Source organism: Alosa alosa, chromosome 1, assembly GCF_017589495.1.
Source record: "Alosa alosa isolate M-15738 ecotype Scorff River chromosome 1, AALO_Geno_1.1, whole genome shotgun sequence".
NCBI lineage: Eukaryota > Metazoa > Chordata > Actinopteri > Clupeiformes > Clupeidae > Alosa > Alosa alosa.
In genome coordinates this window covers 17,701,842-17,729,829 of record NC_063189.1, presented here as the reverse complement: position 1 = coordinate 17,729,829, position 27,988 = coordinate 17,701,842, and the positions used below count along the sequence as shown (strand labels likewise).

The following is a 27,988-nucleotide window of genomic DNA, read 5'->3' as shown; positions in this document are numbered from 1 at the left end:
TGCATCTTCCAAACGTGGGTCGACGCGCCTTCTCTGTTACTCACTTCTGAAATAGGCTAGCCTCAGCAGCCCAGATTAACATTAATCGTGGGCTACAGTCGACCTAGAACGTGGGGAATGGATGCGGCTCAGTACGACAAAGGTAGCCAACGCGCCTCTACGTCCCGGGCTGGATCTATCCCGCGGAGATCTACCACAGGCCAATCAAGTCAGCAGGTAGGGCCTATGTGACCGACACCCCAAAACTCCCCGATTAATCATAGCTTCATATTCAATCCCGCTAATACCACGCGCTCTTCCCCTCTGTAGACCACCAACGGAATAGCTCAATTGCTGAGGGGCGCATCGCCGCGTGAGCAGACGGACTCGGACGATGAGTTTGAGGAGGATTATTTTCAAACGCTAGTTACTCGCGGGGCTGCGGTGAGTTAACGCTAGGCTCACAACACAGGTGGCCGTGCATTCACTCCTCTAATTGCCTTGTGTCAAAACAACTTATTTATGATACATGTATAGGAACGTCACTAGGGCTCGAATTATCTTTTTGTTTTTAAGGTCTCTTTATCTCATAAAAAGTTGGCACACCCCGCGCATAGCCTAACAAGGCGATACAATGAAATAGCCTAGGCGCAAGTGGCGCTTTTGCGCAGTACAGTATGCGCACGGTAGGCCTAGGCTTTACCTTGACACACGCACACAACAGATATAGATTTTTCATAGAAATTGATTACTTTTAATTAATTTCAACATATTATTGATTGTAATAGTCCATATCTCATTTCAATTTCACAATACAAAGAAATAGACTAAACGATTTAGTCTGTGCCATTCTCAATTTCACAACGTAACTCATTTAAACCAGACCACCGTCTCAGATAGGCTATCCACAGTGTCGAACACAATAATGCATGTAGTGTAACTTATACACAGCAGGGCTCTACACTAACATTTTTTTCCAGGAGCACTTGTGCGCCCAAGTTAAAAAATTTAGGAGCACAGACCAAAATTTGGGCGCACAGTCACTTCTGTACTTAACTTACACATAATCTAGCATTACACTCCAGCTAACAGTTAAACATGCCAATGCACCAATTGCAAATATTAAGAATGACTGACAACATTTAGGCTACAGGAAACAGGATTTTAAAGATCAGTGCCTACTTTATTTTCAGTCTGTTCTATTTTCCTACATTTTGTTAATGTAAAATAATATAATACATTGCCATATTTGCATTTAGTCTATATATCAAGTATCCTGCCAAATGTAGGCTAATTTATTTATTTGTGAATCCATCTGTAGCTAATCCAAATATGCCCATGGTGACCTATCTGAATGCATACTGCCTAATACTACTACTAAAACAGTCCATTTTCTCTTCCACAAAACCCAACATAGGCTATCAAGGATATATATTTTTTTATCCTTTTTATTTTATTTTTTTAAATATCTGCATTGATGGGGGCAGTAGGCAAACGTTAGGCCTACTTTCGTTTTGCACTTCAGCTTGTATTCGGTGTAAACAAACAAGCATGCGTGGAAGCCTGGAGTTATCAGTAGCGTACCTTTGAATAAAATATATAAAATATATTTTGCACTTTGCAGCCAATACGTCAACTGGGCTAAAAGGCATGTTAGGCTACCTTTCCTTCTCTCACTGCATTCTCAGAATCTCATCCTGTTCCTCCTATATCCGATGAATTCGGTGGATAGAAGAACTAATTTCTTCAATCTTTGCATCTTGGCTGGCTAGTCTAACTTTCCGCTTTTTCTGCGCTTTTGGATTTGATAGAAGCGACTACTAGCGAGTCACAACGCGAAACTGCTAACGTTGATGGGAGGTGTAGTTTTTATGCTGCATTCGCGACGTGATTCTATGGTTTGCACATGTTTCTCGATGTTGCGGTGTATTTTGTAGACAAACATTGACATGTTTAGAAGTCATTCGCACCAGTGCGCCTAAATATTTTTTTGCACTCGCACGCCATCATTTTTACTCGCATGTGCGAGTGAAATGGGCGCACTGTAGAGCCCTGCACAGGGGGAAAAGCACTAACTGGCAGAAATGAATAAAGCCAGCCAAACTATGTTCTAGTATTAGGCTAATGTGTTGAACCGTGGAAAATTAATAGACGAACAATTTTGGAGTTTGCCCTGAGATATTGTCGGGTAGCCATTGAATATTCCGACATCAGAGATTGCTAACAGGTGTTTCAAAATGTCTGGGAACTTTCCGGAGCTCTGAATGGCAGAGGATAGCTAGATCATCAGACAACACAATCATTGTAGGCTGCATTATGGGCCATACTTTATGGCTTTGTCAATCAACATAGAATAGGTGAAGCGCAAGTTCAACAGCAAATAGCACGTATCAAACCATGTAGGCTAGCCCAATGAACGCCTATGCGTTCAGGGTTCAGGCATTCAGGGTGGTTTCACCAACAACAGCTGACTTCTGTTCACAAGACCCACGTCCTGTTTTCTTTAGTTCAGAATCCAACTTCAGGTTTGCCCCAGGTAGCCTGTTGCCGCGAACAGTTCCAGTGTAGGGGATTCCCTGCTTAGCGAGTGTCAGAACAAGGGGTACGCTGGTGAACCAATTGTCAAAGAAGAGCTTATAATTCTGGTGCACAGGCACAGGTTGGGCCAGGCGGAGGACCACATTCCCACTTGCTCCAATATCCCTCAGTGTAGGGGGCTGTATAACTTTCCCAGTGTACACCTCAAAGTTGTGAGGGAGACCATCAGAACCAGCTAAAACAAACATTTTGTAGCCCCATTTCTTTGGTTTTTTTGGCAGGTATTGCTTTAATATACTCTTCCCTTTGAATGGCACCATCTGCTCATCCACCGCCAGCTTCTCAACCATGGGAATGGACATCAGCTTTGAGGTCAGGTGATCCACCAGTGGCCGCACCTTGTAGAGTGGGTCTTCATTTTGCCTGTTATTGTTGATGAAATGGAGGAACTTTTTGATGATCTCCCATCTATTCAATGACATAGTGTCGGCTACTTGGGACACTCTGCTCGACTTGCTCCAATACATGCGGGTGCCTGGCAATCCAAACAAGGACATATACAACACAGTGCCTAGGAACTGCTCAAGTTCAGAGGTTTTAAGGTTCAGGGGCTTATTTGGATCACATTGCATAGCGTAAAGACTGGACTGATCGACAATCACATCAAGGATGTCCTCAGAAATATTTGTATATTTTAACTTTTAAATGCATCAATCGTGAGCACTTTCAAAATTCATTCAGAGATCAGACTTGCTTATTTTTATGGGAATATTTGTGCTGAAGCCTAAACTATTTTGCACTTCAGAATTATAACCATGCACACACAGGTGGAATAGTTGGTGATATTGCAATAAGTTCACAACCACAAAACATATTATGCTACATTTCACAGTTCAGAAATGGTCAAAAATGTGTGCACTCCATGAAATTATGCAGAAGTGGTCACCTGTGTTATTCAGCTAGTTAATTTAAGTAAGATATTGGTCATTGTAGCCTATAGCTACAGTTAATGCTCATGGATGTACCCATATCTGGGAACATATGATGTGATTTACATATGGCTTATGTCAGGCTTTAAATTAAGAAAAAAAAAATTGTTGTGTCTCATTATTTGATTTTCATCATATTTTTGCATTAATGTGCCAATAGAAATATATTCATTTATCTGTGTAAGTGGGATTGGCTGGAACCTGGCAATATAAGAAGCATATAGTGGAATAATCTATGGCTGAGCAATTTACAAAAATGTATGTACTGACAAATAGTTTACATTAGAAAACAATATAATTTCGCCCCAATGAGACTATGTGTTGCAGTTTCAAAACCGGATTACTCAGGAACCATATGCGCAGAGCTTTAGCCTACATCCTATTCTGTACGGTTTGCTGTTTATTGTGATATTGGGTATATGCCATGTGTTGTGTGAAGGGTTAGTGAGATATTTAGCCTAGAGTAATGGGTGTGCACTGTGTGCAATATGCAAATATGATTAAATTGCATGTAAGTTCAATGTTAATTTTCTCGCGAAACATTTATCACAGCAACTGGCGCTGATATCATTGGAAAGCTTAGATATCACTCGTTCACATGGTGTATGATATATGATGATATATGTATAGATTTAGTTTATTTGAACCTCATCTGCCAGGTATTTGATCTACCAGGTTGACACTTCAGTGTGAAAAATACTCAAAGCATACCTGAAGCCAGGAAAATGCGGGAGAAAATGCGTCTGAATGCGGGAGAAAATGCGACTTGTGAAGTAGCATGGCAAATGAGAGAAAATTTAGAAAATTCCACAGACAGGGGGTGCTCTTGAACACCCTCACCACCTAGTCAATCACGAGTGGCTCAACAGGTAGATCTATAGATAAACTCATCTTTCATTCATCATTTGACCGACCGGGTTGACACTTCAGCGTGAGAAATCGGGGGTGTGGCGTGTGAGCGTGTGAAACTAAACAAATGTGTGCGTCTCACGGCCAATGCGTGGGTTGGCAGCCCTGAATATATATATATTATTAAGTATTAAAAAAATAAGTATTAAAAAACGTTGTTTTAAGAATTTTCGATCGAAATGGTTGGTAATTAGCACGTTTACGATACTTAAAATAAGTATTTCAAACAGGCCTACAAAATAGCATGTTTTCATCTGTATTTTATTTTGTTAAAGAAAATGTCTTTGTATTTTGTATCAAATCTATGTGTGTATTTTTGTAGTTTAAAAATACGGCCAAATATTTTTGGTAAAACCAATAGCCTTGGTGATGTGATAACATCAGAAAAGTGCAAAACTGCTGGTGCTGACGTAATTTGCCCAGACAGACTTGTGATCATAGATTCACAAAGACGATTCAACTAGTTAGGTTGCTCACACAATACACTCCCTCTCATACTAACCTTTAATGATCAATTAATAATCAATTTCTTGAGAACTTTATCATCCAATAACCAGTTATTTGGTTGCTCTGTAATGTTGCTCAATCTGGGCATGCATTGACAATGTCTGAGATTTGTCTCCACTTTATACAAGGATACAAGGATACAAGGAAGTTTATTGTCACATGCATATAGTTACTGGAAGTAAGAAATGCAGTGAAATTATGTCTGGTGTCAGCCTATTTGTGCATTAATGGGGGGTAAAAAGTGCAGTAGAAGGGGGTTTAGTAGATTAAGTGGCAAGGGCTGCATAAAAAAGGTGGGGAGGATTGGGATTGGGTGGGGGCACCAACAAGGAGCACCCAAGAGCAACAGGGGCAAGGAAAAACTCCCTTACCAAGGAAGAAACCTTGGGCAGATCCACGGCTCAAGGGGCTAACCCAACTGCCAGGGTCTTGGTGTGTGTGTGTTGGGGGATGACAGGGGAGATGGGATAGTGTGCTGTGTATGTGGGGAGAGGGCAGTGTGCAATATGTGTGTTGGAGAAGCTTCCTCATGAGACAATGTGCTGTGTATTGGGGGCAGTGTGCTGTAAGTATGTTGGGGATGTGTGTTGGAGAAGCTTCCTGATGAAATAATGTGCTGTGTATGTAGGGGGCAGGGACTTACTATTGCAAGCAGAGTACTGTATGTAATGTATGTGAGTGATGACAGTGAAGATGTGTGTGTGGGGGGAGGGGAGTGGAGCAGTGACTGTGTGTGTGTGTGTGTGTAGTGTGTGTGGTAAGGGGGTAAGTGTGCAGTAAGTATGTAGAGGATGTGTGTTGGAGAAGATCCTGGAAGACAATGTGCTGTTGTGGGGCAGTGTGGGATAGTGTGCTGATGTAGAGGGCAGTGTGCAATAAGCAAGCAATGTGCTGTGTATGTAGTGTGCTGTAAGTATGTTGGGGATGTGTGTTGGGAAGTGTGTGTGTTGTTGGGTCAGGGACTACTATTGCAAGCAGAGTACTGTATGTAATGTATGTGAGTGATGACAGTGAAGATGTGTGTGTGGGCGGGAGGGGAGTGGAGCAGTGACTGTGTGTGTGTGTGTGTGTAGTGTGTAGGTGGGTAGGTGGGGGCAGTGTGCTGTAAGTATGTAGAGGATGTGTGTTGGAGAAGATCCTGAAGACAATGTGCTGTGTGTGTGGGGGGGGTGTGCAGCAAGTATGTAGAGGAGGCTTACTGTAGCAAGCAGTGTGCTGTATGTATGTGAAGTGATGACAGTGATGATGTAAGTGTGTGTGTTGGGGGGGGTCAGGGACTTACTATTGCAAGCAGAGTACTGTATGTAATGTATGTGAGTGATGACAGTGAAGATGTGTGTGTGGGCGGGAGTGGAGCAGTGACTGTGTGTGTATGTGTGTAGTGTGTGTGTGTGGGTAGGTGGGGGCAGTGTGCTGTAAGTATGTAGAGGATGTGTGTTGGAGAAGATCCTGAAGACAATGTGCTGTGTATGTGTGTGGGGGGCAGTGTGCAGCAAGTATGTAGAGGAGTGCTGTATGTATGTGAAGTGATGACAGTGATGATGTAAGTGTGTGTGTTGGGGATGGGGGTGGGGTGGGGTGGGGGGTGGGGGGGCAGAAAGGCTAGGCAATCAAGGACATGGGTAGATGGAGGAGAAATCAAAAATAATAAATAAAAAGTGTGCAAAAGTTGGAGAAATACCACTTGACAAGCAGTTGTGACTTTTTGAATGCATCTCTGACACAGATGTATAATATATATTACATCTATAAGATGTAACAGCCAGATCATACAGTAGTTGATCTGTTGACTGTTTGCAGGTAGCCTAACGCAGTGTTTTTCAACCACTGTGCCGGGGTACACTAGTGTGCTGTGAGAGATCATCAGGTGTGCCGCAGAAAATTACCCAAATGTCACTCACTGGTCCAGAAAAGCAACTGTTGCATCAAAGAATTTATAACCACATGCTCTCATTGATTGTATGATTGCACTATTTCATAACAGTTCATAACAACAATTAAATTAGATATAGTCACCTACAAATGAAACAGAGGGTTTTATTGAGCAGGTCTTGCATAGAAGCCATAATAAGCCCATATCTGTGTATTATTTGAAATTTTAGGCTATGGTAGGTTTATTTTTTCTTCACACAGGATGTTAGTGTGCTGTGGGACATTTTAAGTGTCAAAAGTGTGCCGTGCCACAAAAAAGGTTGAAAAACACTGGCCTAACGGCATGTCTCATAGGCAGAGAAAAGCTGCTGCTCTCAAACACTGTACTTTATCAACAGAGTCAGTGTACTGATGATGGGATGAATAGACATATATGGAAGGTTTGCACAGTGATATCATACTCAAGAGTTCAGTTCAGAGTTCAGAGAGATTTATTCATCACATACATAGTTATATTAGTATATAACACGCAGTGAAATGTAAGTCTGGTTAGCTTCTTGACTGTGTAAAGTAGAAATAATCTAAGTAACAGATAAGATTAAAAGCAGAAGTTAATAATAAATAATTCAAAATAATAGAATAATAAAGTGACATGAATAATAATAATAATAAAATAATAAAAATGTTATTAAAATGGGATGGAGTCCATGACATTCATAAGAGTTGGCATGTCCATGTGGCCTGAGGGAAATAGCTTTTCCTTAGTCTCTCAGTTTTGGCCTTCAAACTGCAGAAGCGCTTGCCTGACTTCAACAAACTGAACAGACAGTTACTGGGATGGGTGGAGTCCTTTACGATTTTAGTGGCTCTGTTCTTGCAACGGCTGATGTATACATCATGCAGGGAGGGGAGAGAAGTCCTAGAGATGCGCTCGGCTGAGCGCACCACTCTCTGCAAGGTGTTGCGGTCTTTCTCAGTGCTGTTGGCATACCACACAGTGATACACTGCGTCAGTATGCTCTCTATGACCCCAGTGTAAAATGTTTTTAAAATCACTGGGGGGAACCTGAATTTCCAGAGTTGTCTTAGATGGTACATTCATTGTCTGGCCTTTTTACCTGAGCTTGGATGTGAGTACCCCTGGTCAGGTCCTCAGAGATGTGTACTCCCAGATATTTAAAACTACCAACTCTCTCTACCTGTGTTCCATCAGTCAAGAGAGGGGTGTAAGTCTGCTGCTGCCTCCTTCTGAAGTCTACAGTTAGCTCCTTGGTTTTGCTAACATTCAGTTATTCATTGATACCAGGCAATCAGCTTTTTCACCTCTTCCAAGAAGGCTGTCTCATCGTTGTCAGAGATGAGGCCCAGGACTACTGTATCATCAGCAAACTTAACGATGGAAGTGGAGCTGTGAGATGACACACAGTCATAGGTGTAGAGAGAGTAGAGCAGTGGGCTCAAGACACAGCCCTGTGGTGCTCCTGTGTTCAGAATGATGGAATTTGAGGTGAACTGGCCCATTCTCACTACCTGAGGTCTGCCAGAAAGAAAGGGAGGGAGGTGTTTAGTCCAAGATCTTTGAGCTTAGAGTCCAGCATGTAAGGAACAATGGTGTTGAAAGCTGAACTATCATCAATAAACAGCAGCCTCGCATAATTCCCTTTAAAGAGTGTGTTTAGTACTTTCAAAATACAGTATTTTGATTTGATAAATGGTGTGGCTAATGTATTATGTTGTTTATTTTGATTATTTTGACACTTAAAATGAGGGTATTTGATATTTTATTTTAAAATACATTTTGATGTATTTTTGCCCATCCCTGCCAACAGCATGCCCCCCCAGAGTACAGCACTGTAGCTGCCTGGCCGCTCTAGCTGTTGGCTGCAGCAACTCAAGCTTTTCAAGTTTCTTTATTTGTCACATGCATAGTCATAGACCTACAACAAGCAGTGAAATGAACTCCTGACTCCACTCCAACTGTGCTATCACATACTAGTGTAATAATAAGTTATAGAATAAAACTTAACTTTAAAACATGAATAAATAAGACTACCCCTACCCATAAATACAATAAAACCTTGTACTACTAAAAGTGCTCACTAAAAGTAGATCCAAGTCAAGTCAAGTCAGTTTTATTTAGTATAGCGCATTTAACATGCACAAAGTGTAACCCAAAGCGCTCCACATACAAGACATTGACAAAAGACAACAAGACAAAAAATGCCAGACGGCATTGACCAGCGTTGACACCACATGACAAAAACATTTAAAAAATAACAAACACAAAAGATGCCGGACGGAGCGGCGTAGTCGCCAGCGTTCCCGTGACACTAAGACATACAAGACAGACAACACAGCGAATTGAAAATAAATAAATAAAATAATAATAATCATGTTAAAATTAGTCCAATTTCCAAAAGGGCAATGATGACCCGCGTGAAACTGCCAATGCAAGACCAACAAAGTTCTTTCACTGACCAACTCAGAGAATTTACTGGCAGTCTGGAGCGCAGAGCACCGGAAGAACAACAGTCTGAAGTCATATTGGGCGATCTTCCTGCTGATCAGCAGCTCGGTGGCTTTAGCAAGGACCGTTTGTTGCTTCATGGCTCCCGATGTCGCCATCAGAGCTCCCCACGTCAGCACTCAATCCAGACTGCAGGCACCCAGCGTCAGAGGCTATACGTTAACGTTATAGCAGCTCGCAGGTCAGCCGCAGCTCGGTGGTCGTGGCAGCTGCAGATCTCTCGCAGAGTAGGCCCATTGCCCTGAGCAATCTTTCCGTCCAGACGAGTCCAGACAGAGGATGTGCAGCATCAGATGGAAGAGGGATGGCTAGTCAAGGCAAGCTCATCAGCCCAGTCGAATAGACACTAACGTTACCGTTAGTTATCAGCCAGAAAAAAGGACCAAGAATAACACAAAACTATCGAAAATAACGTAAATAAAGGGTGAAAACATGACAACTTGACAAATAAATACAAAAAAATAACAGAACATTACATAAAATTACGAACATTACATAAAAACAAACAAAAACATGATGCCAGGGCTTAAAGTGCAAGGTGCATTGTGCAGTTCAAGGTGCATGTCGTGGTTTGATTCAGGAGCCCAACAGCTTGTGAATAAAAACTTTTCTGTTTTTTTACTCGTACAGACAGTACTCAGGGATTTCGAGAATCAGAGTTTTCCTTTAAGGCATCAGGAGGAGGGTTTAGGCTACCTAACACACATACATAGGCCTACACAGTTATGTACCAGCTAGCTACCATTACACTCAACACCAACTCTTCTACATCCAAGTCGGGTTTGAAGCTGCACACTGCACAGATGCACAACTAAAAAAAAATCTTAACTTTGGGTGGGCAAGACACAATGCTTGGGTGGGCTTAGCCCACCCTGGCCCCTGCCTAGTGCCGGCCCTGTATTACTCCCCATTAATCTGTAATCTGTAATAATTAATCTTGCTCTTTGCCCTGTCTGCAATGGCCTGATTTATCTCCACAGAGGGGTGTTCTGACAGTCCATGTCAAAGACTGTAGGGATTTCAAGAACTGTATCCTTTCACCTAAAGTGTGTTTGTCTTCCTGAGCCCTTCTCTATGATTGACAGGTGTCAACCTCTAATCAAATGGGTGACTTACACACCAGAGTCTGTGTGTTTTAGCAAGAGAGAGAGAGAAACAATACCCTAGTGTGTGTATATTAGACAGAGAGAGAAAGAGAAGCAGAAGGCCTACTCCTAGTGTGTATGTATGTTAAAGGGAGAGAGCAATACCTCACACATGCACACACTTGTGTGTGTGTGTCTGTGTGTGTGTCCTGAGCTTGCGATCTCCCCAGTATCTGTGAAGAGGGGAACTCAGAGCTTTATGAGGGTGAGTGTAGGGGGAAAGGTCAAGTGTACCCGCCTCCAGCCTTACAATGACCAAAAGGCCAACAACGGGAACAACGTCGCCATTGCCTTCAACGAGTGGATGTACTTCTCCATACGGGTGAGGAAACACACACACACACACAACTCGCTCAGGTAGGTGAGGAAGAGCACACACACACACACACACACACACACACACACACACCATGTGCAGTCTACACATACACACATGCACATGAACACACACATGAATGCATATAGTATATAGTCTCCCATTCACAGGTACACATGAAGACACACACACATTCGCTGCTGGTGGTCACGTGGATGACCCTTGAGGTTTCTAGTGGTCAGTAACCGGGTAGTCCTGTGACACACACACACACACCAGTGGCCAGTGATAGGTAGATTGTTAGTCTTGTGACACACACACACGCATGAGAGATGTCCAAATCAGTCTGATGACCACTCCCTGTGTGAACTTTGGGGTGCAAATCACTAAATGGATTGGGACCTAATTACCTATCAGACATGCTTCATCAGTACACACCTTCCAGACCTCTCAGGTCTCAGGAGCAAAACAGGTTAGTAAAACCTGCTGTTTGAACCAAACATGGTGAAGCAGCTTTTAGTTGCAATGCAGTTGGAACCGGCCTCTGAAACCAAAATATCAAAAAGGCCCCAACTGTAGACAAATCTAGACTTAAGACCAAACTGTTCTCAGATGCCTTCTGCTAACTGATCAAATGCACTCCCTGTTATCACTGAGTTACAAATTCTGTCTTCTAATTAGTCTACCTTGTGTCTTTCATGTTTTCTTTTTAATTATAATGTACTTTTTAACTAATTATTAATTAATAACTAATTATTTACTATTTTTAACTATTGCCCTTTTATGCTTTTGTTTAATATTAATCTTTTCTTTTGTTTATGTAAAGCACATTGAATGACCCCTGTGTTTGAAATGTGCTATTTAAATAAATTTGACTTGACAGATTCCCAAGGAAGAGGAGAGGCCCCTGGACACGGTCCACCATATCGTGGTCCTGGAGCTCATCTTCTTCGAGCAGGACTCTGGCGTCCCCAAACTCATCGGCAAGACCATTGTCAAGCTGCACGACATAATGAATGTAAGACACTCACCCATACACACACACACACACACACACAAACAACAGATTGCATTTAGTGCTTTTCAAGGCGCCCAATCGCTTTTCAGTGAAGGGGGTACCTCACTAACTAACTAACACACACCTATAAACAGTCTTATGTAAGACACCCAAACACACTTTATAAACGCACTTAAAGGAGAATTTTTATTCTCATGATTTTTGTTCATGAGCCCCTATGTTCATGCCTCCAGAGTGTAGCACTGTAGCTGCCTGTAAGCTCTAGCTGTTGGCTACAGCAACATGACCTAGGTAAAACCAATTGTTTTTCCTTTCTTCCCTTTTTTTTACATACCTACCGTACTCGGTGACCTCGAAAGACAGAGATCTATGTAAAAAATCGCCAGAATTCTCCTTCAAACATGCTGACATACAGACGCAGTGCCGCTCTTACTGTTTTTTTTTTTTTTTTTTTTAAGTACATTTTTTTGGGCTTTTTAGCAGGGGTGGGTGTCAGGACCGCTTGGCTCAAAGTAGAGCTGACATAGGGGAGACCACGCTGAACTCTGTTTAAATAAAATGGTGGTTTATTAACGAATGATTTGCAGAAGTCAGTAAGTGGGAAGCCAACCAAAAAGTGTCGTGCATATCAGTATTATGTGACGGCATGCTTACAATAATCGGACCACACAAACTTCACCGATTGTTTTAACAGATTGGTGAGTGGAGCCACAACGGTTGAAAAATTACAACAAAAATTACGATAAAACCCAATCATCCCAAGAAAACGCATCACTTCCTTTTTGGTAGTCAATGGCCAATACTTTAGCCCTAATTGGTCGCACTTGCCCCTGCCCCACCACCTTGCCTAAATAGACCACGGTGGCCTGGGCAAACTCGCATTTCGCGAGATTCACCGTGAGCGTTGCTGCCACCAACCTCTCGAACAGCGAATGTATGCGCGCCAGATGTATTTCCAAGGTGTCTGCGTAAACACACCACGTCGTCTATGTAAACTGCACACCCGCCCAACCCTGCAATGACACAGTTCATGAGACACTGGAACATGCAGGGGGCGTTACGCAGTCCAAAACTCATGCGGGTGTAAGAATACAACCCTGAAGGTGTAATAAATGCAGCAATTTCCTGCGCCCTAGGCGTGAGCGGTACCTGATAATATCCTTTTAATAAATCAAATTTACTTACATATCGAGCACTACCAACCTGATCCACACAATCTTCGATACGTGGTAGTGGAAAGGAGTCAGCATTTGTCACCGCATTTACCTTTCTATAGTCTGTACTAGGGATGTAACGATATGAAAATTTAACCTCACGGTTATAGTGACCAAAATGATCACGGTTTTCGGTATTATCGCGATATTTTTAAAAGTGTGTTCAATATGTTCAGAAAGGACTAATAGGCTGAAATAGTTTCAAAAAGTGTGACAGCATTTACTATTACAAAATATAGGCAAAACCTTATCAAAAGTGCAACATTTAACCAGGGACGCTGGAACTCATTTTCATCTGGGGGTGCTCATAGAGGGGGTGCTGTGGGAGGGTAAAAAATTGTTACTGAGTAGATGTGATTCTTTTATTCTGGTGCATTTTAAGGTGGCCTATTGCTACTGGAGGGCATATTTTCATTCACATTCATATGCCTACATCCTGACTGCACAAACAAACCTGGCTGAGCTGAGCATTCTTAATTCATAGCATAATGTTACCATGACATTGTGTTGTCCCATTCACTTTTTCCTTGGTCATGTATAATTGGCTTTGTGCCACAATTAAATCCATCAAGTAGATAACAGAATCAGTAGGGTACCAGTTTTGTTTCATTGTACCAGGCCTACTGTATGTCAAAAGCAGGCTTGGATGAAGCTGGGAAGGATTAAACACACGGTTTCCACACCGTGGTAATCATCCGTGATAATCATGATATTTGAAATGAAAACAATACTTTTACGTTTGTCCGGAGCAACACGGTAAAATCTCTGTCGAATGGGTTTTGCGTCCCCCACGTCAATATCGTGTTCGATAAGATTGGTGCAGGTTGGTGTGTCGGAAAATAAAGACGAAAACTCAGAAAGTAAAGATTTTAACTGATTACGTTGTTCCCCATCCAAATGCCCTAAGAGGCTGTCCAAGCTAGCCAACGTGTCCGAATTGTTAAGCCGAGCCTGCAGGACCGCATCATCCGGACCCCGCACCCCATCCCCAGGTGCCACCTGAGAAGCGTCAGGTGCGCCCTCCCCAATAGCCAGTTACAGTCCAACAGGTCTATAAGCAGTCTTATCACCCACCACCTGCAATGGTGAGGAATAATATGGTTTAGGTAAGTTAACGTGAACACGTTGTGTTTTCCTCCTCCGCTCAGGGGTGGACACCAATGATTTTGCCTGAAGAAGACCCAGCAGGGTCGAAACGTTGCAATAAATAATTGGGAGTCAATAGCAGTGTTGCGGACATTATATTTTTTCAAATGAGTATAGTTTTCTTTTGTCCTGCACCTGCCAGAAGGTGGGATGTGCACACTACAACTGTTTGCTGAACACCAGAGCTAAACACTCTTACCTCTGCTTTAAGATCGTACCATCGCTTCATTTTAGTTTGCACCTCACATAGATTTTCATTAGCTAACTTCCAAGCCAAGAACAACCTTCGGCGAAAGCCATGCACATAATCGGCCAAAATCTACGCACCACCATCTAAATCACTACCCAACACCGATAAAGAGGTGCGCACTTTGTGCCCAAAAACGAAGTCGTTGGGGCTAATCCCTGTGCTCTCCTGTACTACCGCACGGGCCGCCAGTAGTAGCCACGGTAAACCCTCTTCCCAATCTCTCTTAAGTTCAACATAATAAGCACGCAACAACGATTTCAATGGGCCAAGCCAGGGAGAAACATACCCAGCACGGCATAGCCGGGCGTGACAGTGGGCAACTAATTTCCCCAAGGTACTACATGACAAACTGGGACCGTTAAGGAGGGCCGGACCCAAAATACCGAACTCAAGTCTGTTCAATTCTTTTAGGCTATAACATTAAGTAAATCATATGGTTTTGATTACTACTCATAAGAACAGATGAAAATCCTCATTTTGTCTCTGCATTTATCCCAATCCGTGAATTAGTGAAACACACTCAGCACACAGTGAGGTGAAGCACATACTAATCCCGGCGCAGTGAGGGGTCCCTTCATAACAGGGCAGCTCGTTACAGGTCCGAGCAGTGGGGGGTTAGGTCAAGGGCACTTCAGCCAGCCATCCCACTGGTCGGGCTCCTCGAACCGGCAACCCTCCAGGTTACAGGTCCGAGTGCTTGGATGCACCAGAATAGGTAACCGCGGCTGGGCCCCGCCTCGACCAAAACAAACTTGTAATAGGCAAATCATTCCCACCCAGCAAAGCTATACAGCATAGACATAGCGAGAGGTCCCTACCGAAAACCAGCCATGCAACTTCCAAGAAGAGCCCACTGAATTCCAAACCTCGAATGAAATGATCGATTGCAGGGCTTTCCGAAACATTACCTTAGATACAGTAGATATAGTTCTACCAGAAAGACTCAGTAGACAGAATAGAATCAGTTAACGATTTAATTAGTAAAGGAACGGCTTGGATGCAAGCATGATAGAGTCCTGAATAGGTAACAGTCTTTGGCGTGGGCCCCGCCCTCGATCCGTCCCAGCGATGAGCGGATCTCGCCTCCTGCCGATGGATGAAGGCAGGGGCGGGAGCCTACCCCAAAAGGATGAGTGATGCCAGCCAGGGCGGTGACTCAGTAATCTGGTTCTGAGGAGCAGAGACATTAGTATACATACAAGATGAATTAAACAGCATGACTGGGCCGGGGTGAAGACGTTGTGCCAGGATCACCGACAGAATTTTAAAGTAGCTAGGTGTTAACCATAACCTAGGGTTGTAGTGGGCCCGCGGCATGCTTTCGCTTTAGTGGGATTTAGAAGCTTGACGAGCTGGGCAACCAGCATCTAGGGCAACCTAGACCAATGCGGCGGGGGCAACCGGGCGCCCAGGGCAACCTGGACCATAAGCACTTCACGATCTGGCGCCCAGTGACTAGCGAAGCTAGTACATCGCGGACGAAGCCAGGCCACCGCATCCAGAGCAACCTGGACTTTAGTGCTTATGCGAAGCTGGCAACCAGCGCCTAGGGCAACCTAGACCACGCGACGCGTGCCGGGCTACCGGGCGCCCAAGGCAACCTGGACCATTAGCTGGGCAACCAGCCGCCTAGGGCAACCTAGACCAACGTGACGGCCGGGCGACCGCATCCAGGGCAACCTGGACCGAACTGGCAACCAGCGCCTAGGGCAACCCAGACGAAGCCGCCAACGAAGCCGGGCAAACCATGGCTGCGAACCAGCGCCTAGGGCGACCTGAACCATGAGCTGGGCAAACCTGGACCAAGCCGCCCAGGGCAGACGAACATGACGAGCCGGGCAACGGGCATCCAGGGCCCACCTGGACCAAACTGGTGAACCAGCGCCTAGGGCAACCTAGACGAAGGCCATGAGCCGGGCAAACCGTCAAGGCAACCTGGACAGTGAGCTGGGGGCAACCAGCATCCGGTGGGCAACCTAGACCAACGTGATCTAGCCTAGACGGGCGACCGGCATCCAGGGCAACCTGGACCCAGAACCAGGGCAACCAGCCAACGCCTAGGGGCATCCAGGGCAACCTAGACGAAGGCCGGCCCGGCAACCCGGCGACGGAACCATGATTCGAAACCATGAGCTGGTCAACCAGTGTATATGGCAACCTAGACCGATGTGATGGCGTGCGACCGCATCCAGGGCAACCTGGACCAAACTGGCAACCAGTGTCTAGGGCAACCTAGACGTGATCATGAGCCGGGCGACCGGGCGAGAAGTGACCTGAACCATAAAAGCGTCGAACGAGCTGGGCAATCAGTGAAAGGGCAACATGCCCATGGCTGAGACTAAATCACCACAAGCTACCGCATGCTGGGGCCCAATATGTTTCAGCAATTAGTGCAAGGCTTAATGCCAGAATTTAACCACCGCCACCAGGATTTGTGAAGGTAAAATGAGGTACCTGAGTTAACATGGGAGAGCAACTTCTGAGCATCGAAAATGTCAAGAGGAGTTAGTTTGATGCATCCTGATGGATGACGTGGATAGCCCTTTTTGGCCGGCAGTCTTGGCTGCGCCGATGCGGAATGAGTGAGAAGTGAACCTCTTTGAAGAGAGGTTACATTTAAGCAGCACGTTAGCTAGATGGCTGCTGAAAATCGGGTAAAGTGTGAGCCGTAGTTTAAGGTAGTGAACGGGGACCAGGGAAGCAAAACATGGTTAGGGTTAAAAGGTTAAACATGATGTACTCAGGATCAATGCAGGGGAATAGAGCTTGTGGTTGCAGATGCTTGGGACCGGAGCAATGAGTTAGTTGATATGGGTGCTTGAGTATATTCGCATCGAAGTCATGTGGTTTAATATTTAGGATAGATAAGCATTATGACTAGTTTTGTAGAAGACTAGTGCTTGTGAAGCCAGATGTGTGTTCTGGTTCGATAGCTCACCTGCAGCGGCTAGAGTGAGATGAATGCATGAGCTGCAGACCCAAGGCCAAGATGGATGCGTGTGAGCTACACCTTAGCACCTGCTCTTGGAAAGCCCCCCAAAATAAGATGAGCAGCATCAGTAATGCGAGGGAAGCATGACCTTGCAACGTAGACAAAGGACTTCAGGACAATTCATGCCTGTATGTGACAGGAGGAAGAAACATATGTTACTGAAATATGACGAGACAACGAACAGATCAGTGCTGGGGTACCACCATGGCACTTATGCATCTCAGAGTGCAGAGGAGCTCTGAGAATGACTTAACGCGAGCTTGCTATACCAGCTGCACCACTGTGGCAGGATAGTACAGTTTAGAACTGGCTGCTGGAGAGACAATGAGTAAAGGTAGCAATGAGGAGAGAATAAGCAATACATATCGCCCAACTGGATGCAGAAATTATATTAGTCATGCGCCAAGCACTGGCCCCTGAGTGAGTGGAGGGGTGTGCATTCACGCGACATTCCATGTGGCCAGGACATTTTTCCTCAAAGCGACTGACAATGTACCCTGGGAATCCAGAGTTCTCACGGAAGCATTTGCTCAGGGAGAGACTTGAGTCTGGCAAGGAGTATGATGCACATAACTTTTGCCCCTTGCATCGCGGGGAACCAATATATGTGTAGCTGATATAGCGGGCCATAGGCGATCTAAACAGATGACAGACGTAGTGTCATCCAATTGCGTCGAAGTCCGGAATCAGGCAGTTAACATTGACCGTATAGCGGTATCCTGAACCATGAGCTGGGCAACCAGCGTCCAGGGCAACAGACAGACATGACGGCCGGGCAACCGCATCCAGGGCCACCTGGACCAAACTGGGCAACCAGCGTCTAGGGCAACCTAGACGAAGTCATGAGCGGACAACCCGGCGGCCCAAGGCAACCTGGACAGTGAGCTGGGCAACCAGCGTCTAGGGCAACCTAGACCAACGTGACGGCAAACAGGTTAAAGCTAAAACAATTCTCCCACAATGCCAGTGCAATTAAAAACAATTTACAAGGTAGAGCACAATAATGAAAGTGCATCAGTGAGTGCCGGTTTTACACAGTCAAGAGTCAGTTCCAGACAGGTGATAAGTGCTGGGATTAGGAAGGCTAGTTTTAAGCCGTGCTACAAGAGGAGATATCCTCGAAGGCGCTGGCCTTCGGGAGATTTGTGAAGGCTGAGGGATGACCCCCCTCCAATATGAACTGGAAACATGATCCACACGATTGCGTGATTCTGTGAACCGGCACTGCCATCCCTGAAAGAAAGTAGATGTTAGTGTGATATGTGGAACTGCTTCTCCCTTGACGAACTGCATCCCCTCAACGGAAGAGGGGAGGCATGATGCACCTGCAGGGGTTAGCAAATTAAAGATCGGGAGGAGAATGTAAAAGGAACTTGCACGTCCTCCCTGGCGCGATCACTTCGGGTGAGCATATCTGCCAAAAACAAAACAGCCAAGGCAAAATGGAGAATGGAAATTAGAGTACACATTATTTGCAGAGGATCCTGCTAAAACAGCAATTCGAGTCAGCAATCAAAGAGACTGATGGCGTGACTAGATGGGCTGAAATCACACGGACACGCAGAGACCCGTTGTCTAAAGAGAGTGCATGAAGGGCGCGGCGTTGGCCTGAAGGAGACTTGAGTCTGCCAGTGATGATGGACCGCTCCGTTTGACCTGCGAGAAGGAAGGAGTGGTTAGACAGGTGACATGTAGCATCGTCATCGGTAAAACCAGCCAACGGCTACGTTGGTAGTCGTGATCAACGAACTTCCAGCATAGGCCACCATTTAAACCACAACTAGCAAAATGTAAAATTGCCGACATAATCATGGACAGCCGGTAACCATTAACCCTCTAGGCGCCACAGGCGACTATAGTCGACAAGATGCGGTACTGAATAAAAGCGGCCGATTTAGTCAAATAGGGTGTCATATTTATTCGACTTCCACTCCACTAGATGGCAGACATGTCATCGTCATCCCCGTCGAGAAAAGGACACGCTTTAAACAAAACTTTCTAGCTACAGCGCATTGAATCAGTGTATGAAATACCGGACTGGTGTGCGTGTGAGCCACTTTGTCAGAAGCGATATTGTCAACGTCAGCAGTATTTGCATTAGATTATCGTCTAATGGCATCAAAAAGTTTACCTGAAATGAAGTGTTGGGTCTTCTATTCCGCGGACCCTGATTCTGAAGGGAATATCTGCCTTCAGAAAATGGCGGTGATTCGTTTAGTGAGGCTTCAGATGTCCCTGCCTTGCAATGATGCAGCTGGACAAAGTGAGTTTACTCCATAGTTTAGCTTACACCAAGCACAAGCGTTGAATCGTTTGCCCAATGTCACTGGTGGGAATAATGTTTCACAGGTTGGTGTTTCATCGGAAGTTAGCAGGGTGTTAGTGGTGTGTGAACGAGGCTGGAGGTAGCCTAATATCCATAGCTAGCTTCTGTCTTCTGAGCGTGTGCCTCTCCTCCACAATCGCGACAGTAACGTGGTGGAGCCTTTGTCTAATGCCACTGGGTATGTTAGACGAGTCGAAGTGCTCATAGGACAGTTAGGGGGGGACGTGGTGGCAGTGTGGGGGAGTCGCAATGAGAATGACAGTAGGCCTAGTCCGAGGCGCAAATTCTCTCTCCACTTTCGGCCTTGTGAGGCAGATCTGGCCATGCTGCTCGCATGGTGGAGGTGGTGACACGCTCTCTCCCTCTCCCACACACACACACACACACATTAGGTCATGCATAGTCTATCACAAGATGATGGGAATGCCGGCCCTGTATGGATAGGGATAGGGAGTCATTATCTCTACAGCAAAAGGCCTGCTACATAAAAAAAAAAAAATGTCAGCCATTTAGTAATGATTTACACTGTTGATTTGCTATCTACTTCCCTGATCATTTAGGACATACAGTACACTATGTGTTCCTTTTTGTGTGTTCATGTCCTTGTGATGTGTGTGTCTTTGTCAGCTAAGAAAAAAAACAAAAAAACATCAACAAAAACAAAAAAAATACTAACATTGTCTCTTGTCTTGTCTCGTCATCTCACTCCTGATCTGTGCCTTGCCGTGGCAAATGAGCTTTTGAACTAAACGGGTCTTGTCTACTTGTGTTTGTGTGTCATCTGAATAATATATATGTGCCCCATACATGGAATCAGAGTGCCTACTGTATGTAGTAAATGGAAAATCTCTACAGCAAAGGCCAGTCTACGCTACATGCATTTGGTTTGTTTCTGCCATTTATTAGTAATGATTTACACAGTTTGTTCACTACTTACTATTTACCTGAGCATTCAGTATTGTGCAATATAGCATTCAGAAGGTGAGGGACATTTTGGGGGGAAAGAAGTGGTGCATTTATCATTCAAACATGCAACTTTTCATGAAAATTCTATAATCCAAGATGGCCGCCACCATATGACGTCATAATATGCAAATTAGATATAAACATTTAATCTCTACATACACTTTGGGTCATCCTTAATATTTCTCTAATTTACAGAAAGTCTCTATCTCTTATCACTTTTAAGATATAGCCTTTTGAAATGAAGATGTCCAAATTGATCGTTTCGGAAAAAAACCTCTGGCGCCTAAAGGGTTAAAACCAATATATGGAGTGCTGAAGCGACCCACTGGTGGGCAGTGAGCAAAGTGAGGCCTGCCATAGAATTCCCTAGGAACCCAATACACGATCACGGAATCAGAAAAAGACATTTTAACCATATGAAAGACACTAGAAGGATATGTTACATACACAAATGACACAGCTTCTAATTAAAAGCTCAACCATGTGGGCATGAGCCCACACTGTGGTGTCAGCTCATGAACACTGACATAATCACGGGCATTGAAAGAAAACACCTATTATTGCCTAGATAATAGCTTGTGTGACATACTGGCAATTGATGACCATGGGCGGCGCGGCCGTCATTTTGATTCGAGCTTTGGTGTAAGACCCCCAAAATTGAGAACCCAGATAGCTGAGAACGTCGGGGGCGTCACGGCATACCTGGGACATCACAGATCAGCGTAGCTGAGAGTAGTTTGAGCAATGGCAAGTGCATGCAGAGAATCACCCGAGGAAGGCCGTGTAGACTTCCTACCAGAAGGTATGGGGCGCTTAATCCCAGATGATTAAACGAATGCAACGATGAACTGGCTTCCCGCAGCCATGCACAAGGAGTGATACCTGAACCGAAGGTCCAGCAGACGAGTAGCCTAGCCTAAAGCCTATGCAGCCCAACGAGCAGCGAGGCAAATTAAGAGGCTACACAAAAATACAACTGGTTTGACGACGCTCAACCAAGGTAGACATCGAGATAACCACAGTGAGTGTAGAACATCAATTAAACAGGTCTTAATACAGGGTTGGGTTCAACGGCAGCGTGGTGCAGGCCAGCAATTTACAGCACGAATCGCAAGGATTATAAAATCAGCAGGAATTATGTAAGGAGGCTTAAGTGAAAGTTAAACCGTGTCAGACAAGTCAGTTTGCTGCCCGCCGAATATCATTGGCAAGCAGGTTGCATGACTGTGGGTAGAGTGTAGCCCAGCTCGAGGAGCTTGGGAAGAGAGCACGATAACCTTACCAACCAGACGCTGAAGCTTGAGAAATTGTTGCCGAACACGACATGGGCCTGCAACAGAGTTGCGCAAGGACGGCGACCCGGCAGTAGGCTATTGTGAATTGAAGGCTGCAACAGCGTGAGCGTGACTGGCTCCGATAGGCAGAGATTAGCGATGAAGCGACATGCAGTGGCCCTGACTGAAGGACGCACAGGTCTGAACAGCGCAGCAAACGAGCGCCACTGAGGGCAGAAGGGGCGAATGTAAAAATGCAGAGAGCCCAGGTCCACGCGGAAGCCTGAGCTAGGACGTCAAAGTCAGCGTACTGAGAAGCAGAAGCAGTGTTAGGTGGTACATATTTAAAGAGCCCACTGAATTCCTATAGGCTAGCTGATTGAATGAGTGAATGATCAGATTGCAGGGCTTTCCCGAAAAAGTAGCAAAGCTAAGATTGGCTCCGTGTAAGCATGGGAGGAGTAAGCTACACTACGAGTCTTCCTAGTAGAACTTTCGCTGAAGCTATCATCTCTTTGGAGATAGTTTTTGCCTGTTGTTAATCCTTCACCTCCACAACAAAACCATTTGCATTGTGTACAGGGAGGATAAGTCATGAGACGTTAGCTATTTACAATAGCAGAGTAACATATAAATACATCCCAACTCTAAAGGGAACTCTACACTCGCCAAAAATACCTAAACCTGCATAGTATACCTTTAATGTGATAGGACAGTTGAGAATGACAGGAAGCGAGTGGGAGAGAGAGTCGGGGTGGGATCCGGAAAGGACCACGGGACGGGAATCGAACCCGGGTCGCCAGCGTACGGTGCAGGTGCCCCAGCCAGTTGCGTCACGGCTGGGGCCCTCTTACTGTTCCTATCTGCTTGAACCTCTATGCACAATATGTACTGAATGTTTGATGACAGTGCCCATCCGTGGTTGTTATTTCTCCATCTTTCTCCTTAGAAAGAGAGAGCGGTCATGCATGAGGATCTCAAACGCAGCCGTCAGGTATGTAGACCTACCTGGGCTTGGAGCATGTCGTAGTCCTCTTAAGACATTAAGACATTTAACAGCAGTGTCAGCAGGATTTTCTGTGTTTGTGTATTTACTGAATCTTGTGTTTTAGGTCATCTGTAAATTAGACCTCGAAATGGTGATTACATACGGAACCTTTGGCTACGGTCACTCCCATCAGGTGTGTGTGTGTGTGTGTGTGTGTAAGACCCCCTGAGTGTTTCTTATTAGATGAAGGCAAAAGTTTTTAGCTTCACTATAATGCTGCTGTACTGTAGTTGGCTGTAGTTAGCTGTTGTACTGACAGATAATAGTGACAGAAGTGATTATGTGATGATGGTGGTGGTGAAAATTATGTTCACGCTCAGCTGCAACACCCGAAGAGGACCATGGACAGTTTTGTCGATCGCTCTCTTTTTCTCCGCTGTCCTCCTCCTGACGGGCGCAGGGACCCACGCTAGTGAGACACACAGACAAACACACACACATACACACAGAATCCAGAGTAATATACTGCCTCCTTTCTTGCTGGTCATGATCTGACTGTTTTCCTCTGTCTCTCTCTCGCTCTCATTCTCTTTCTCTTATTCTTCCTAATACCCCCCACCACACACACAACTTATTCTTTCACTCTCCTCTCTTCCTTAATCTCTCTCTCTATTCTCTCCCTCATTCTTTCTTATTCTCCCTAACACCCCCAACACACCTCTCTCTCATTCTCTCTGTCCCTTATTCTCTCTCTCTCTCCCTAATTCTCTCTCCTACTCTTCATCTCTCCTACCTCTCTTCTGTCCCTCATTCTCTTTCCCTCTCCTTCATTCTCTCTCCTGCCCTTCTTGAATTTCCCCTAGAGATCAATAAAGTATATCTATCTATCTATCTATCTATCTATCTATCTATCTTGTCTTTACCCTTCTCCCTCTCTCCCTCTCTCAGTAACGTGTTGACTCCTCATCCCACCATCTCGCCGTACATAGACATCATCGAGTCACTGCTGAAGAAAGAGTCCACAGGCCTGGACGCCCCTGACAGCCACCACATATTGCCCCCGCCGGTCATGGCCCAGCTGCAGAGGCGGGGCAGGTGAGCCACCGGCCAATCAGATTTCGCACACACAGGGCAAGTCATCTACTGGACCAATTAAATGAAAGACAAGTGATCACAGAGATCAGATAACAGAGATATTGTGTGTGTGTGTGTGTGTGGGGGGGGGTAAGTGTTCAAAGGCTGTGTGTGTACGTGTGTGTGTGTGCAGGTTGCTTCAGCTCCACGATATGTTTCAGTTGTATGAGAGCCAGGCTGATGTGTGTGTGTGTGTGTGTGTGTGTGTGTGTGCAGGTTGCTTCAGCTTCACGAGACATTTCAGTCGTATCAGAACGAGACTGATGTGATTCAGGGTCTTGAGAAAATTATCCTCAAGAGGGGACTGCAGGCAAGCAGCACCTGGAGACAGAACAAAAAGTCCAAGGTGTGTGTTTGTGTGTCAGTTGTCTGTGTATTAGGCCCTGTCCACACGGAGACGCTTTTTGGGTTAAACGCACCAGTTTTGCTTCATCTTGGCCGATCGTCCAAACGAATCCTGTAAATGCACTGCCCGAAACCGCACTTTTTTGAAACCTGGTCCCAGGGTGGAAAAATCTGAAACCGTAGCACTTGTGAGTTCGTTTGGACGGCGAAAACCGCATACTTGCGTATTGATGATGTCATCGCCACACCTCAGCTGCCCTGGACTTGACACTTGTAGTATTGCCTAACAATACTAGTTTTCATACATGACATTACCTACATTTACACACAGTATAGTAGGATAAATATCACAACTGGTGCTGCTCAGCGGCCAAGCTTATGACTTGGTGGACTGAACACTGTTTTTCCCGGTGTTTTTTTGATGCATTCTAGCTACTGTCAGTGACGCGAGAGAACTAGTCTGAAGTTATTAGGGAAGTGTGGTGTAAGTTTAAATTCATTTGTGCGTAGTGCCGGTGTCATTCATTTATTTTACATGTCTTACATAAAGTCTAAAGACGCTTAGAACTCAAGTTAAGCCTATGGTAGATGCGCACTAAATGCGAATGCGCGATTTGATGCAGGCAAAAGTATCGACTGTTACTAATAAAGGTATTATAGCAATATTATAAATGTGGCGACGGAATAGCCTAGAACTTGGGTAGGCCTAGCGTTTAGTAGCCTATGCACTTGCGGTGATAGCCAAAACTAATGTGAATCGCGGACTATCCTACAACCAAAGAAAGTAAAGGAGATTATTTGTACCTGCGTTAGCCAAATAAAGGACTGGACTGCACCCTTCACAAACCGTAAAAATTAAGTTTATTATTACAGTTGACTACAGTTAACAGTCCACACAAACAATTCTGGTTTCCTTGCACTAGCCATTTTTGTCGTAGCCTTCTCTGTCTGTTTGTATAGCCTACAGCGCGCACGCTTTGGTCAATTTCTGTAACAAACAGTGCCACCTATAGGCCTGGGATATGAAGTAACGCGTTGAGTCGTGTTGAGATGGATCAGTTTGGACACAAATATTTTTTGATACGGTTCCAGGGAAGACGGAGGAAAGAACGGTTTGGTACGTGTGGACTAGCCTTAGTGTTGTTTCTTCAGTTATTGTTATGTCATTTATTGTTATGTCTTTCGTGTACATGACATAAATTGTGTGTGTGTGTATGTGCCTGACTGTGTGTGTGTGTGTGTGTGTGTGTGTGTGTGTATGGCAGAAAATTTTGAACAGGTGGAAGAACAAAGCAAACTTGATCCCCAAACTTCTGGGATTCGCAGCGCAAGATACTAAGAAAAGTACAAACACACACACACACTCTCTTTCTCTCTCTGTCTCACTTTGTAACTAGTGACTATTGTTCCTTATGTAATCAAGTAGTGAAATGTTTCTATCACATGAACACACATCATATGAACAAATGAACAATAAATTACTAAATTATGCTGAATCATGTTACACTGTGACAAATGAACAACAAATGACTAAATTATGCTGAGTAATTAACTCATGACGTTCACTGCTCCTAAAGGCAATTAAACAACCCAGATAATGTCTACAGTAACTGTGAGGAATGGGAGTTTTTTGCCCTGGACAGTAACAGATGTTAATGAGATTAATCTTTTCTCTTTCTCCTGACCTCTCTCCAGGTGGTCCAGGACAGGTACGTTGTCCTCCACAACCACAGCTGTGTTTGGACCTGATGTAGCACAACTCTGGCTCTGATCTAGCACAACTATGGCTCTGAACTAGCACAACTCTGGCTCTGATCTAGCCCTGATCTAGCACAACTCTGGCTCTGATCTAGCCCTGATCTAGCACAACTCTGGCTCTGATCTAGTCCTGTTCTAGCACATGTCTGGTCTGGGTCTAGTCCTCTTCTAGCACATGCCTGGTCTTGGTCTAGTCTAGTCTAGTCCAAGGATGCCCCTACAGTATGTCAATGTAAATTGTATGCACATAGCAGTGTTGTAGTCAAGTCACTATGCCTCGAGTCCGAGTCCTGCTATGTCTCCAGGCATTTTAGTGTTAAAGTTAACGTTAGTTTGCTTTGCATGTGAACATGACGTGACTTGCGATGTATGACACGAAGCAGTAGCCTAATATTCCCTTGCACTAAAATTAGCATTACACATAGCCTAATTTAGATATTAAAATAATATAGCCTAATGACATACTACAATTATAGCCTTATGATATATTACAAAAAAAAGTTGAGTCCTTGACGAGTCATCGCGAGTGCGAATGCACGAGTCCAAGTTCGAGTCATTCAGTGCTCAAGTCCAAGTCAAGTCACGAGTCTCTAAATTTAGCTAATGACTCGGACTCGAGTACTACAACACTGGCACATAGTAGTACACAGTGTGTTTGAGAGAGAGAGAGAGAGATGCTCTACACAGAGCAGATCTCCCTCAGTACTGATAGATGCTGAATGTTCTGTTGACGTGATGGATGCTGAATGTTTTGTTGACGTGATGGAGGTTTTCCCCTCTTCCCTTTCCTTCCCTCTGTTTCCCAGGAGGCCACCCTGAGTCCTCGTGCCCGGTCACCGCTCCTGGCTGCCGTGCTCAAAGCCAATCGTATGAAGGCTGCTATTGAAGAGACGGATGAACCCCAGCCTGACTCTCCTCCCAGCCCCAGGGTCATTTTTGAGCAGGAGCAGGAGGGGTATGCCGCGCCCCCCGCCCCCCTCTTCAGGCCCGGAGAGTCTCTGTTTCCTGCGGACGAGGTCCCAACGCCGAGGAGGAGTGCGGAGAGGGAGAGGACGGAGGAGGAGGCGGTGGTGAGCGGCATGAACTCCCTGTCTCTGAGCCCTGAGAACCCCCGCTCCTCTCCTGTCGGCCTGCAGGAGCGCAAACTCCCCACCACCACCTCCAGCAGCAGGGGCACTTCGCCCACCACTAGCCCAGGACAGGCAGGCCTCTCTGGGCCAGCCACCTCCAGTCCCATGGGCTCCTTCTGGGGCAAACTTAAGGGGACGGGGGGTACTACAGAGTTGGAGGAGGATGTTTCCCCTGGCATATCTGTCCCGGGGCGACAGGATCTGCCCTGGTTGAATTCTCCTGCCCAGCCTGTGACAGCAGCCCCGCCCCCCGTGCGTCCAGCTGACCCGTCCTCTCAGAGCGAGGAGGACCCAACCGAGATGTGGCTGCAAGCCCTCGCAAGCATCCCCAGTCTGAGCTCCATGCTGTCCGACAAGGACCTTGAGCCAATCAGAGGCAGCCTTGCTTTCAGCCCGCCCCACTCTGACCCCTCCCCGCAGGAAGCCGGCTCCACGTCGTTGTTTACAGGCTCTGGGGGGCGCCGACCCAAACCTGGACGGGACAAGCTGAAGACCATGGAGGGGAGCAATGCCCCGTACCGCAAGCAATCCCACCCCAGATAACACACAACACAATACTATACAGGACAAGATGAGACTATTTTTTATCTACTGCTATGTTCTTTATCATTCTTTCTTCTCATTTCCACCCATTAAAATGAAATAAATGAATGTTCTGAGCATAA

General features: G+C 45.3%; 1 protein-coding gene across 2 annotated transcripts; it reads left to right on the top strand.

The window, feature by feature from the left end:
- On the top strand, window positions 1–27,988 carry LOC125307036. 2 transcript variants are annotated; one of them, XM_048262765.1, is made up of 13 exons: window positions 1–216; window positions 310–423; window positions 10,302–10,350; window positions 10,637–10,788; window positions 11,666–11,800; window positions 22,918–22,962; window positions 23,081–23,149; window positions 23,337–23,428; window positions 23,905–24,051; window positions 24,307–24,436; window positions 25,701–25,779; window positions 26,131–26,144; window positions 27,000–27,988. In XM_048262765.1, the coding sequence occupies exons 1-13, from the start codon at window positions 118–120 to the stop codon at window positions 27,864–27,866; spliced, it is 1,992 nt and encodes a 663-aa protein (XP_048118722.1). In that variant the 5' UTR covers window positions 1–117; the 3' UTR covers window positions 27,867–27,988. The 2 variants fall into 2 exon arrangements, with proteins under 2 accessions (XP_048118722.1, XP_048118726.1); XM_048262769.1 differs by lacking the exon at window positions 1–216 and adding an exon at window positions 2,799–2,889 and having other exon boundaries at window positions 341–423.